We start from the raw sequence: 12,536 nt of genomic DNA, 5'->3' as shown, positions 1-12,536 counted from the left end.
TTTCACTACGTATTAAATATGAATGTATGTAGATATATTATAGAGTATAGATTCATCTATTTTGTTTCGTATGTAGTTTTTAATAAAATCTCTATAAAGACTTGTATTTAAAAACGGAGGAAGTATTAGCCACTATTTATCTCTAACGACGTGACAGGCAGAGTAGATAAACTGAACTTACGCATGGACGCATGGTAGCTAGTGAAGCATGGTTGGTTTGCTTTTTCTTTTTTTTTCCAAACGGTGGCGAGACACAGCACATGTGGGCTGTGACCAAGGAATTGTACTTATGGCCAAATAGACAAAAAATGTCGAAAACGTGAGCTGTCAAAAGAAGTGTGAGGTGCCAAATCTATGTACTACATCTGTCCTCAAATAAGTATCGTAAATTTAATACTAAACTAGTATAAATTAAATACTAAAACAACAATATTTATTTTAGAACGGAGTGAGTACTAGTGAAACAAATACTAGAACCACTCTCACTTGTGGCAAACTCTTGCAAAGTGTAACGAGAAATTCGAAGGTGCGGGGAAGCCTACTCGGTTCGATTGTTTCGCAATTCGGAAACGTGTTTATGTGATTGACCCTTAATTTATGTTCATCAGGTCAACACATGATAGTTATGTTGCAAAAAAAAAATGCAACTCCACGCATCCCATCTCTCTTGTTTTTCTTTTCTTTTCATCTTCAAATTTTAATCTATTCCGTCTTTTGAACCGAAATTCCAATTTATATTTCACTTTGCATATCCGTGTAACCGTGTTTCCTTGTGACGAGGACTTTCGAACAAAACAACTGTTGTTTGAAAGATCTCAAACCATCTCACATGTATGATCTCAAACATATTATCCAAATAACTCTTACAATACTTTATCTTTTGTAAACATAAACTTTGAAGTTTTTTTATTGGTGAAAACCGTGTGATCCAAAGATGACTGAGCAGAGTAGTGCTTGCCGGCGAGCTAACAAATACGGTACACGTCCACGCCATATTTTCCAAGCTAACAGAATCCTAGACAAGTCTGGATATATATCTTGCCTATGTCATGGACCCTAAGACGTGACTTATAATTTTGTTGATCCGATCGATTAGCCGTTATTTATGCTCTGACGTGACACACGGAGTAGATGACCAAATCAACTTCACTTGGCAGTCGCGCATGTCTGGTTCTGGATGTACTTCACACGACATGTGCAGGGGAAGAAACTGTTCACTACAAATAGGAAAAGTTTGATAGGCACGGCGTGCTGCTAAGAAAGCGTGAAGTACAATCGTGTAGGTGAAACAAACACTAGCCTTATATAAAAGTTACCGCACTTGAGGCCAATGTGTAACTATGCACGAGCATATAGCGAAGTGCGGTAGCCGTCACACAATATAAGATGTTTTTACAAACTAATGTATACCAATCATAACATATAGTCAGTTTTTATCGGGTTATCAGGTTCTCTTTTCTTTTAAGACACCTTTCTAGTTACACCTTTTTTTTGTGGTTTTGCCGCTCTTGGCGTTGTCCACGTCTTTCTTTCACAGATATACTCCCTCCGTCCTAAAATAAGTGTCTTAAGCTTAGTATAATTTTATACTAGAGCTAGTACAAAGTTAAGACAGTTATTTTGGGACGGAGAGAGTATCATTTAATTTTTTTTCTTTCACAGATATATCATTTAATTTTTAAGATCGGTGACGACACAAGTGAGTGTCTTCCTTGCTAGATCCAATGTTCCTGGTCTCGTGCGCGTCGTTCTGATTACTCCTTTTACAACCCATGCTTTCAATGATCGTCGTCCGGATTGGGTCCATTGGATCTTTGTCCTATCAATATCAAGGTAGAGCCTCACTTGATGCACCATCTCTCGTTCTCCCGTCTTTTTTGTCATTACGATCTTCTTGCGGTAGTCGATGGACATCAATTTGTATTTCAACTTGCACCTAAATTTGTATCCTTGCCTTTTTCATTTACACATTTGGGTATGTCGTAGAAATGACATTTTAAGGTAAAGTTTCACGTTTGATTAGCCACGCCAATTGGTTGGAACAACGAGTTATCCCGTACCCAACACATTATTATCTATGCGATTTGTCTACTCACCCCATGCAACACCACTTGGTGGGCCATGTCTTTGCTAAGATCACTTGACACGAAGTTCTTTTCTAGGTTATATCCACAACATGCCCGCTGGCCGTCGATGATAGCTTTCCACAATGTTCGACGACCAATATCTTCGCCATTGCTTCGAACATGCGAAAGGGTTCTTTTATCCCAATCATGCTCATTTTGTCAATCTTAAAGGAGCGGATCACCGCAATCTTGATAGGCGTCACCCTAGGCGTTGCTCGTTATGTGCATTCCATCAAGTTTTGAGGCACATGACTGGCTAGGGCTTCACGATTACACGTTTGTTTGTCCTCGTGGTCTCTTGTAACCTTACGGAAAGCCTTTTAGTCTTGTGCATGTTCTTCTATCTACGAAATACATCGAGACACACTCTTATGCTTTCTCGAAAAAACTATTGCAGTTAATATGTTTTCAATCGAATTTTGGTTTGCAAGCAGCATCTTGTGAAATTAAGACACCCCTACACGGTTGGACACGAGTAGGGGATGTGATTCTAGGTTGTTGTTGTTTCGGGCCATTCATGCCTTTGCGTGTGTTCTGTCTATTAATATATTTAGGTCCGTTGAAAATTGGGCTTGTTCTCTCACTCCTATTTCTCTCAATTATGCACATTACAGAGAAAACCAAGATAGCAGACATCACGTCTATCTACATCTCTTTTGTCCGTACATCAGGGTTATGGGATACAACAACCCCTCATAAACTTTCAGCCAATGGTTGGGCATTGACTTTGTGCTTATTTACATAATGGAATTCATAATAACAATAATAAGAAGAAACACATGGGATCGGTGAGTCACGATCTGGTATTTCTGAAAAAACAAAATGCTATTTAATATAGTGAATTTGACAGTGCACTATAAATTAATACTTGGAAACCTTGAGGAATTAAAAGAGAGGGTGAGTGAGAGAGGGACATGGAAAGCGAGACATGGAGTGCATGTAATTTCTTAAAAGAAAAACAAAGTGAATGAGCCAGAGGCTACAATCTTGATGGCATGATATATCTACAAGCATCACAACATTCATCTTCAACAACGCCCAACTCATCTTAGCTCGCCCGCTCGACATGGTCGAAGCCAAGGCCGAGAGGCCTGACACCTTTGGTAGAGGCGTCAGGGGTTGTACTCACCGGATGTTGCCGGTCTTAGGGCTTGTGCGAGCTCTTTTTTCCATAAATGCATCAAAACGCGAGGCTTATGCATTTCCCCGAAGAAGAAAAAACAGAGACGGGATTCCTATGCAACCACGGGCACTAAACGAATTCGACAATTCCAATCACGTTACCCAGATCACTCTTATAAACCATAAGCATAAAAAATCAAAGTCTTGAACTTTGCGAGACTCCTGCGTCCCAAATATGCCCAAGCCGACCAGTGCTCGCCGGCGGCCGAACAAAGACGGTACATTTTTGAGGTTCCCCCACGCCACATTTTCCACGGCCAATAGGCACTCCCTACGCCCTACACGACAGTGGACTCCGGGGCTGCCTGCCTGGCTCGCCCAGAGGCAGAAAGATGGACGCTTTACCTGACCACAGCTGTACCTGTACCGGAGTTCCGGCGCCACCACGATCCTTCGCAGCAACGGCAAGCCGGTCAATCCTTTTTCCCCTCCTCCGGGTACGCGCCGCGCGGTTCGTTTGCCTTCGTCAACACACGCCGTGTGCGAGCGTGTGAGGCGTGAACTGTGACAGCTTGTATCTCTGTCGCCCGCACGGCAAATAAACGCAGAGCCGAGAGCGGAAAAAGGAGAGAAAATTCCTCAAATCGCGCCGGGCAGTATAAGAGCAGCCCCCCGCCGTTTCCGCCCCGCATCCAATCCGTCCATCCATCCTCACCGCCGACGACACCGCCGGAGACAGCGGCCGAGCACTCCATCTCGAGCCAGTGAGTGGCGGCGGAAGGGGGAGGCGAGAAGAGCTGTGGGCTGTGGCTGGAGGCGGCGGCCAGCCAATGCCGCGGCGGGCGCAGGGGTAGGGAGGCGGCGCATGGGGGGAGGGAACGGCATCGTCGACGGCTTCCGCCGCTTGTTCCACCGCCGCACGCCCTCCGGCTCCGTGCTCGGCAGCTCCAACCAGTCCTCCGCCGGCGAGGACTCCTCGGAGCTCGAGGCCGTCGAGGACCTGGATCTCGTGGGCCTCCGCCCCATCCGCGTCCCCAAGCGCAAGATGCCGCTCCCCGTCGAGAGCCACAAGAAGGTGAGAGCAGTATTCCGATGCTCTCTGCTGCTTATTCTCGATGCTTCCATTTTAGTTGGGGGGCAGGAGCTTTTGGCAGATGCTATCTCCATTTCTCGTCACCCTCGATTCGTCGTCGCGAGCAGTTCTTAGCCAAGATCGGATCTTTGCGGCACCTGCTCAGCTCAGATACGGCACTACAGTACAATACTCCTACTAGCTTGCCTTTTCTTTCCTTTTTTTTTTCGCCGGACACCGCAGCTCAGCAAGTGAGCTTGATTCTCCGATTCAATTTCCCATCTCTGGATCGATACGGCGTAGGGGCCACTGCTTGCGATCGAGCTACCGATCGGCCTGCCGCTCGACTGATCTGGGAAAATACTATGCAAAACCGAATGCCGTTTCTTCAGAGATGAGCATCTGCTGCGTAAAGCCGGCGCCCTTTGGGGCTTCTCTTCACACTTTTTGGTTGATTTTCAACTACTAAGGTTGCTTTCAGCATCCGTATATCACTTATCCGAAGGGGCCTCCTCATGTCCAATTTGTCCACTTGGTTCTACAGCGACTGAATCGGCCGCTGATCAGTTAGGTTGACATGGTCCGGACCTCGTGCTCAACTGCTCATGTCCACCTCACTCTTGCACCATGGTGGCTGCTTCCTTAGTTTCTCAGTAAACCTGACCATTTCCCTGATTGCTCATTGCTGAGAATAGTCCCTCACCTACCGGCCTAGACTTTTTTTCCGTTTTGGGGGTTCGGGCTGTGTGTTGTGGTGGCGGTACTGTAAGATATCCTATAGGAGCCCAACGACCTGGGAACTGGAACTGGTCTAATGGCATTGAGGATCGACATTGTTAAAAAAAATGATGTTTGGTCATAATAGATAATGTGTTTTATAACCAACTGTATTTATAAGCTTGTGCGTTTACTTATGATTTTTGCTTTCTGTTGAATCGCTTTTACTGATCAAATGTTCAGTTACTTAAATATATTTTTGAATTCATTCTTCAATTTCTTCGATCCAAAATGTTCCGTACATCCGTAACTGGCTTTAACTTGCTCCTGTGAATTCTGGTCTTGTAGAACATAATGGAGAAAGAATTCTTCACTGAGTACGGAGAGGCAAGCCAGTACCAAATCCAAGAAGTTGTTGGCAAAGGGAGTTATGGAGTGGTTGCTGCTGCAATAGATACCCGCACCGGCGAGCGGGTTGCGATTAAGAAGATCAATGATGTGTTTGAGCATGTCTCGGATGCCACACGCATCCTCCGTGAGGTCAAGCTCCTTCGGCTGCTCCGTCATCCGGACGTGGTAGAGATCAAGCACATAATGCTCCCCCCTTCTCGGAGGGAGTTCCAAGATATATATGTTGTTTTCGAGCTCATGGAGTCGGATCTCCATCAGGTCATCAGAGCTAATGATGACCTCACGGCGGAGCATTACCAGTTTTTCCTTTACCAGCTTCTCCGCGCTCTCAAGTACATCCATGGGGGTAAGTCAGTGCGCTTTGAGTTGATTTACCAAATTGTGACTGGACTTCTGTTTATATTCTGACATATTTTGCTGTTTATCTTGGCGCAGCTAATGTATTTCATCGCGATCTGAAGCCCAAGAATATACTGGCCAACGCAGACTGCAAACTGAAAATTTGTGACTTTGGACTTGCGCGTGTATCATTTAATGATGCTCCTTCAGCTATATTTTGGACGGTAAAGAGCTTGTCATTGTATGTCACAGTTCACATTTTACTATATTTTCTTACTTCTTAATCTGTATTTCTTTGTGAAGGATTATGTAGCAACAAGGTGGTACAGAGCTCCTGAATTATGTGGCTCCTTTTTCTCGAAAGTGAGTTCTTCACTTCCTAAACTCGTAAAGTCTCATACAAGCAAGATTAATGCTTTCGGAGCACTATATATGCAGATGATGTCTTTATATTTGTGATACATTTATAGATCCCTATTGCTGTTTTTATTTGTCTTAAAAAACTATGTAATCTACAGCTTGTACAAGTAAAGTACACAAAGTTAAGGATTAAACAGTGCAACAAGTTTTTGTTGTTATTTCTCATTGAAATTCTGCACGCACCCATTTCTTCTGTCAAAACAAGCCGTAAACTAACTAATCAGTTGAATATTTAGAGTAGTAAAATACTAAAATCCATGTAGAGATTTTCTATTCTTTTTTTGCAAGTGTCAGATTTGTCACATCATTCTGATAAGTGCCCATTTGCATGCAGTACACTCCTGCTATTGATATTTGGAGTATTGGATGTATATTTGCCGAGCTTCTCACTGGACGACCACTTTTTCCTGGGAAGAATGTTGTACACCAGTTAGATATAATAACAGATCTTCTTGGAACTCCATCATCAGAAACCTTATCTCGGGTATGTTTGTTCCCCGCCTCTTATTTTTGGTTCAACCAGCCATATGGTAATATTCAAAGAGATGCAGTTCACTAACAAGCTGAAACAATGGATGTACAGAATTTCATTCCTGTTGCACCCTTTTGTAAAACGCATTGCAAGCCACTAGAGCAATTTCCCCAGATTCTGTCCAGTTATATCTTTCGTGGTCTATGCTTGTCTTTGGTCTGCAATTTTTCAATGGTCCATTATGTTACAGGAGTAATAACTCACAGCTGTCTATGACCTTTGCAGATTCGAAACGAGAAGGCCAGGAGGTACTTAAGTTGCATGCGAAAAAAACATCCTGTGCCCTTGACTCAGAAATTTCCTAATGCTGATCCGTTGGCGGTTCGCCTACTGGGGCGTTTACTTGCATTTGATCCTAAAGACCGGCCTTCAGCTGAAGAGGTAAACTTGTACGAGTATTCTCTTTCACATTTGTTTTTAACAATTTCACAAACACGTATATTTGTCTTGATATGCTATAATTTTGTTGCCTTCTTAATTCTTCAGGCTTTGGCAGACCCATATTTCGCATCTCTTGCTAATGTGGAACGTGAGCCTTCAAGGCATCCAATTTCGAAACTTGAGTTTGAGTTTGAGAGACGAAAGGTGACAAAAGATGATGTTAGAGAATTGATCTATCGAGAGGTGAAGAGGCATAGCTTGGGTTTCCTATTTTGTGTTAATAATACATTTTATGTCTCTCGATAATTGATTATTTGTTATGAGAACAAACAGATTTTGGAGTACCATCCACAAATGCTGGAGGAGTACATGAAAGGGGGAGATCAGATTAGCTTCCTCTATCCAAGGTGCAATTCTGACTTGCTTTAATTTTCATGCAAGTTATCAGACTGAATAAATTACATAATTAACATATCTTTATGATTCTACAGTGGGGTTGACCGCTTTAAGCGGCAGTTTGCGCACCTGGAGGAGCATTACAGCAAAGGAGAACGAGGTTCTCCACTGCAAAGAAAGCATGCCTCTTTACCGAGGTACATATAACACCGCAGCCATCAGAAATCCGAAGTGCCGAGCTTCTTACCCTGATCTCGGTTAATCAGTTATTTGTGCTGAGTTCTGCATTGACTTGTGTGTGACAGGCAGAGAGTAGGTGCATCGAACGACAGTAATAATGAACAGCATATTAGTGATCAGGAGATGAGTGCAGAGCCTGATGCCCATGGTGCAGTGAGCCCTCAAAAGCCACAGGATGCACCCGGTGTTGGTCAGAATGGTCTGAGCCCCACCAGCTTGAGCTCGCGGACCTACCTCAAGAGCGCGAGCATTAGTGCTTCCAAGTGTGTCGTTGTCAACCCGAATAAACAGCCAGAGGTACTAGTGCTGTATTACCTGAATTCTTCATTAGTTATTACCTAGTTATCACAACTAGGCATGGCATAGCTTTGCACAATCAACAAATGAGAAAAGATGGTGGTGCAAGTTGAACTTCGTTTGGTTCGCTTTAGAGCTCAAGCACTGAGTCCGTTTCCATTCTTTGTTTCTATTATTGTTCAGTATGACGATGCGATCTCCGAGGAAACGGAAGGGGCCGTCGACGGACTATCCGAGAAGGTCTCCAAGATGCATGCCTAGTGCAGCGCCGATGACGGAAGTCGGCACCGCATTTCTCATTTCCGTCAGGTACACCGGATGCTGATAGCAAAGCAGTGCGGTCCTAGGGAAGCACTGCATACAAGTTGGAGATTGTTTAGCGAGTGTGTGATCCTGCCAAGCATCGCTGCTGCACGCAGGAACTGTTGCCCTGCATGGGTTGATGTATTTTTACACTCAAGATTACAGATGTAACACCGGGATTAGTTCCTACACATATCATCTATGCATGATTGTAACGAACAGAGCAAGACATCTGAACGCTGTCCTGTTTCGCTGTTGAACATTCTTAATATATCAACAAGCGTCACTGCTGTGCATCTATTGGGTTCAGCGTTAATTTTTATTTCCTTTTTGTCATGTTTGGATAAATTTTTCGACAAGCTGAACCCTGAGTACAAATTTAGGAATGTTTAGTAGTATTTCAATCGATTTATTAATTTTCTTCATCTGGCGTGTAACATTGCTCTGCATCGACTAAAAATTCCAGGCCGTCATGAAGGACGTAGTGTTTTTTCTCTTCGGAATTTGTACTCAGGCTTCAGCTAGTCAGCCGAGCACAATTCTTTCCAGACAGCAGTAGATTTCCACGTAGTACTAGTACTGAATCCTGGACACCAGTAGGTCTTCAATCACACTCGAATCAGTAGCACACGGCGAAGCCTTATGTTGTACTCCACGGAATCACTAGAGCAAAAGTATACAGTACAAAGGAGTGAACAATTCCGTTTTTAGTCTTCGTAGTCTAGGTTTTGTTCATCATCTTGGCTTCGAGGGTGACGATGACGACGTTGAACAAAGATTCTTCGGATCCTTCCTCGATGAGACCATCGGTCCTATGGTTGGGGATGGATTTAAAGACTAGTCTGTTCAAGCAAGCATTGTGTGAGGGCGGCGGCATCTTGATGGTGGATATGTGTCCTTGGGCTTCGTCGTTGCGACGACGTTTGCTCTAGCATTGGTGTGGAACTTGGAAGACGTTTGCTCTAGCATCGACGTGAAACTTGGAAGGTAATCCAGAAATGGATGCAGATTGTGGTCTGCATCGATGATATCTGAAAGACGGAACGTGTGTTGACTGTGGTTTGTGGATGACAATTATGGTTTCCTCCTTCGACATCTTGATTGTGGTGGGGTGTCATATATGGAGTTCAATGGCGTGTCTCGGGTGTTGTCCCCGTTTGCTGGGACCAGCCGTGACACATATTATCAAAAAATTGTTTCTGTTATCTATTGGCACCAGAAGCCAGGGTCCCCAGCGTCTGACCCTTTGCCACGTCATAAACTCAACAGGTTAGCCGGTCATGCAGGCCCATATCAGACGCTAGGGACCTTGGCGTCTCCCATACAAACCAGACGTCAGGGATATTGTCGTCACCAAAGGAGGTCAGATTCGATTTTTTATATGAGGTCGATTTTGAAATTTTTAGCATAAAAGGTCAAAACAAAAAATTATGCCTAAAATGACCATTCATGTTAAATTACCGAAAAAGGCTTCCTCCGTTTTGTACTACAAAACAACCAACACCGATGCACAGATCGCTGGGGCGAGTAGCAGAACAAACCAAAAAAAAAAAGAGAAACAAATGCCAGCAGCGGCAGCACGACAAAGCGCGGATGCTCCGCCACCGCTGCGCCCATCGAAAACAAACCACCATACGAGGCTCCGATCCTCCGCGCACCAAGCAGCACCTCCAAGAAGGAATGCGACGCCGACGACGCTGCTGGCCGAACGGGTCCTAGGGTTTCCTCCGGCACGCGGAGGGAGGACGGGGATGGATACCACCGACACCCTCCAGGATTGAATGGTGGCAACCGCAGGCGTCACCGCATCGAAGCCGAAGACCGGCAAGGATTTCTCCCGTACTCCAAACCCCGCCGCCCAATTGAACCGGAGCCGACCAGCCAAACCTCCGCCCACCACCATGCGCCATCTCGGTTGCGCCACCACCCACGCCGCCTCACTTCGAACACCACCACGAGGCCAAGAGAACTGACGAGAGGCGCCAAACGACGGAAGCAGTGACACCGTTACCGAGCAGGAGGGAACCACCTTCCCCACCGACGAGCAGGAGGCCCGAGCCACTGGCATCGTCGCGGTCCCCATCCGGACGCGGCAGCGGGGCACACCAGGCCACCCCTGGCCCGGCCAGGCCCGAACGGGCCCGCTAAGCCCCACCGGCCACACTGCAGCAATTCAGCATCCGCGCCGCCAGTTCCCAGCCGCTCGACGCCGCACCCCCTCTCCTGGAAGTCGCGCTGCAGACCCATCCCGTCGCCCAACCCGGACCCAGATGAGGCCCGAAGGGCCTAGATCTGGGCCGAGCGGGCATCGCCAGGCCGCGCCACCGCGCTACCCCGCCGCCAACAGTGACATCACCGTCTAGCTGTCCACCCGCGAAAGGCCAGTACCCTGCCGCCACGCCGGACCGCCGTTGCCTAGGGACACCCCCCGGCCCGCTCCGTCCTGCGCTAGATAAAAACCGAGAGGGGAATGGCGGGGCGGCCGTCGCCGTCAGCGTCACCCGGGCCAGGCCAGTCGGCGAGGGCCGACGACGGCGATGGGGAGGGAGGGAGGGAGGGAGGGAGGGAGCTGGAAGAAGAAGGTCGGAGACGCGGCCGTTCGCCCGCGGGGGCGACGCGGTCGCGAGAGCTCTTTCCCTGAGCGCAGGGGCAAGTGGAGGGAGATGGGTTGGCACTTGGCACCTCAGCGAGTAGCTCATTCATGTTAAATTCAAGCACCATTGATGTATTTAGCTCCCTCCTTGGTGCGGTTGAATCTTTCAAGACTGATAACTGATAAGGACGGGGGACGACCAGACCGGTCTTAATTCCTTCTTGGCGTGTTACCGTGTAGTATAGCATGGCAATGCAATTGAATCTTCGGTCAACAAAATACAGAATAAGAGCTGTGGTTATCCTGAGTTCCCGACACAAAGCTTCAAGCAAGTTCGACTCCTCCACTTAGCACGTCTCAAAGAATGTCTGATGGTATGAAGAAATCCCTCCTCTCGCTGATGCTCCTCCTGAGCTGCTGCTCAACGCCGTGCTCCGGCTCCGGCGACGAGCCCGACGTCCGCTGCCTCAAGAGCTTCCTGCGATCCGTGGTAGATCCCGGCGGCGCACTGACATCCTCGTGGAATTTCGACAACACTACAAAGGGTTACATATGCGGATTCACCGGCGTGGAGTGCTGGTCCGCCGACCAGCCCAAGGTCTGGTCGTTGCGCCTCAGCGGGCTGGGGCTCCAAGGCCCGTTCCCCCGGGGCCTGCGGGACTGCGCGAGCATGACCGGCGCCCTCGACCTGTCGGGCAACAGCTTCGCCGGACCGGTCCCCGCGGACATCTCGCTGCAGCTCCCGTTCGTGACGTCCCTGGACCTCTCATACAACGGCTTCCGGGGGGCGATCCCGCCGGGCATGGGGAAGATGGAGTTCCTCACCCACGTCGACCTTGGGCACAACCAGCTCAGCGGCCAGATCCCGTTGGAGCTGTTCAGGCTTCCGTTTCTAGCTTCGATGAATGTCGCCGACAACTCGTTGTCCGGGCCTATCCCGCCTTTTCTGCAGAGGTTTCCGGCGTCGTCCTTTGCCGGCAACGACGGGCTCTGTGGCGCTCCGTTGGATCTTTGCCCCGCCTCCGCGAGCAGAGAGCAGATCAGCGCCGGGTCGAGTGTCGGGGCGGCTGTCGGGTTCGTCCTGGGGTTTGTGGTGGCCTTCTACTTCCCGCAGTGGTTCGTCTTCTCCGGAAGGCTCCACCCCTACGTCTTCCGCTTTCTCTGAAGCTTCGTCCTTCATGGGATGCCAGGAAGACGAATGTTTGATTCCTTTGTGAGCTGAATGCACACCTTCTTTCCCTTGCGTTCACAGTGACAGCATCGGAGTAGTACGTACTCTCAGGCGGCACTGCTTGAAAATACAAACCTGCAACACATTCCAGGCCTAGTGTCTCAATCCTCAGTTCTAGCTCTAGCTTCGTTCAGGATGGTGGTACAAGCAGTTGAACTTCTGTTGGTTCGCTTTAGAGCTCTAGCAGTTGAATTTCTTTCGGTTCGAATTAGAGCTCTAGCAGTTGAACCTCTTTTGGTTCGCATTAGAGCTCTAGCAGTTGAACTTCTTTTGGTTCGCATTAGAGCCATAATTTTAAATAGCCCGCTATAGCTCCGCTATAGTCCCGTTATAGCCTTTTCAACAGGGTGCCGCTA

The 12,536-nt window shown here is 47.5% G+C and overlaps 2 protein-coding genes across 2 annotated transcripts; both read left to right on the top strand.

Annotated features, from left to right (window-relative positions):
- Positions 1 to 3,761: 3,761 nt before the first annotated feature.
- LOC123407215 (mitogen-activated protein kinase 12-like) lies at positions 3,762 to 8,656 on the top strand. The gene is made up of 11 exons (XM_045100293.1): positions 3,762 to 4,323; positions 5,386 to 5,794; positions 5,884 to 6,011; positions 6,091 to 6,150; positions 6,542 to 6,691; positions 6,965 to 7,120; positions 7,226 to 7,363; positions 7,454 to 7,527; positions 7,612 to 7,713; positions 7,822 to 8,053; positions 8,237 to 8,656. The coding sequence occupies exons 1-11, from the start codon at positions 4,114 to 4,116 to the stop codon at positions 8,312 to 8,314; spliced, it is 1,737 nt and encodes a 578-aa protein (XP_044956228.1). The 5' UTR covers positions 3,762 to 4,113; the 3' UTR covers positions 8,315 to 8,656.
- A 2,627-nt stretch (positions 8,657 to 11,283) lies between these two features.
- LOC123407216 (probably inactive leucine-rich repeat receptor-like protein kinase At5g48380) lies at positions 11,284 to 12,285 on the top strand. Its single transcript, XM_045100294.1, has one exon. The coding sequence runs from the start codon at positions 11,314 to 11,316 to the stop codon at positions 12,112 to 12,114; it is 801 nt and encodes a 266-aa protein (XP_044956229.1). The 5' UTR covers positions 11,284 to 11,313; the 3' UTR covers positions 12,115 to 12,285.
- The last annotated feature ends 251 nt before the right edge of the window (positions 12,286 to 12,536 follow it).

The sequence above is a fragment of the Hordeum vulgare genome, chromosome 7H, assembly GCF_904849725.1.
Source record: "Hordeum vulgare subsp. vulgare chromosome 7H, MorexV3_pseudomolecules_assembly, whole genome shotgun sequence".
In the NCBI taxonomy this organism is placed as follows: Eukaryota; Viridiplantae; Streptophyta; class Magnoliopsida; order Poales; family Poaceae; genus Hordeum; species Hordeum vulgare.
This window is presented reverse-complemented; position numbering and strand designations above follow the sequence as displayed.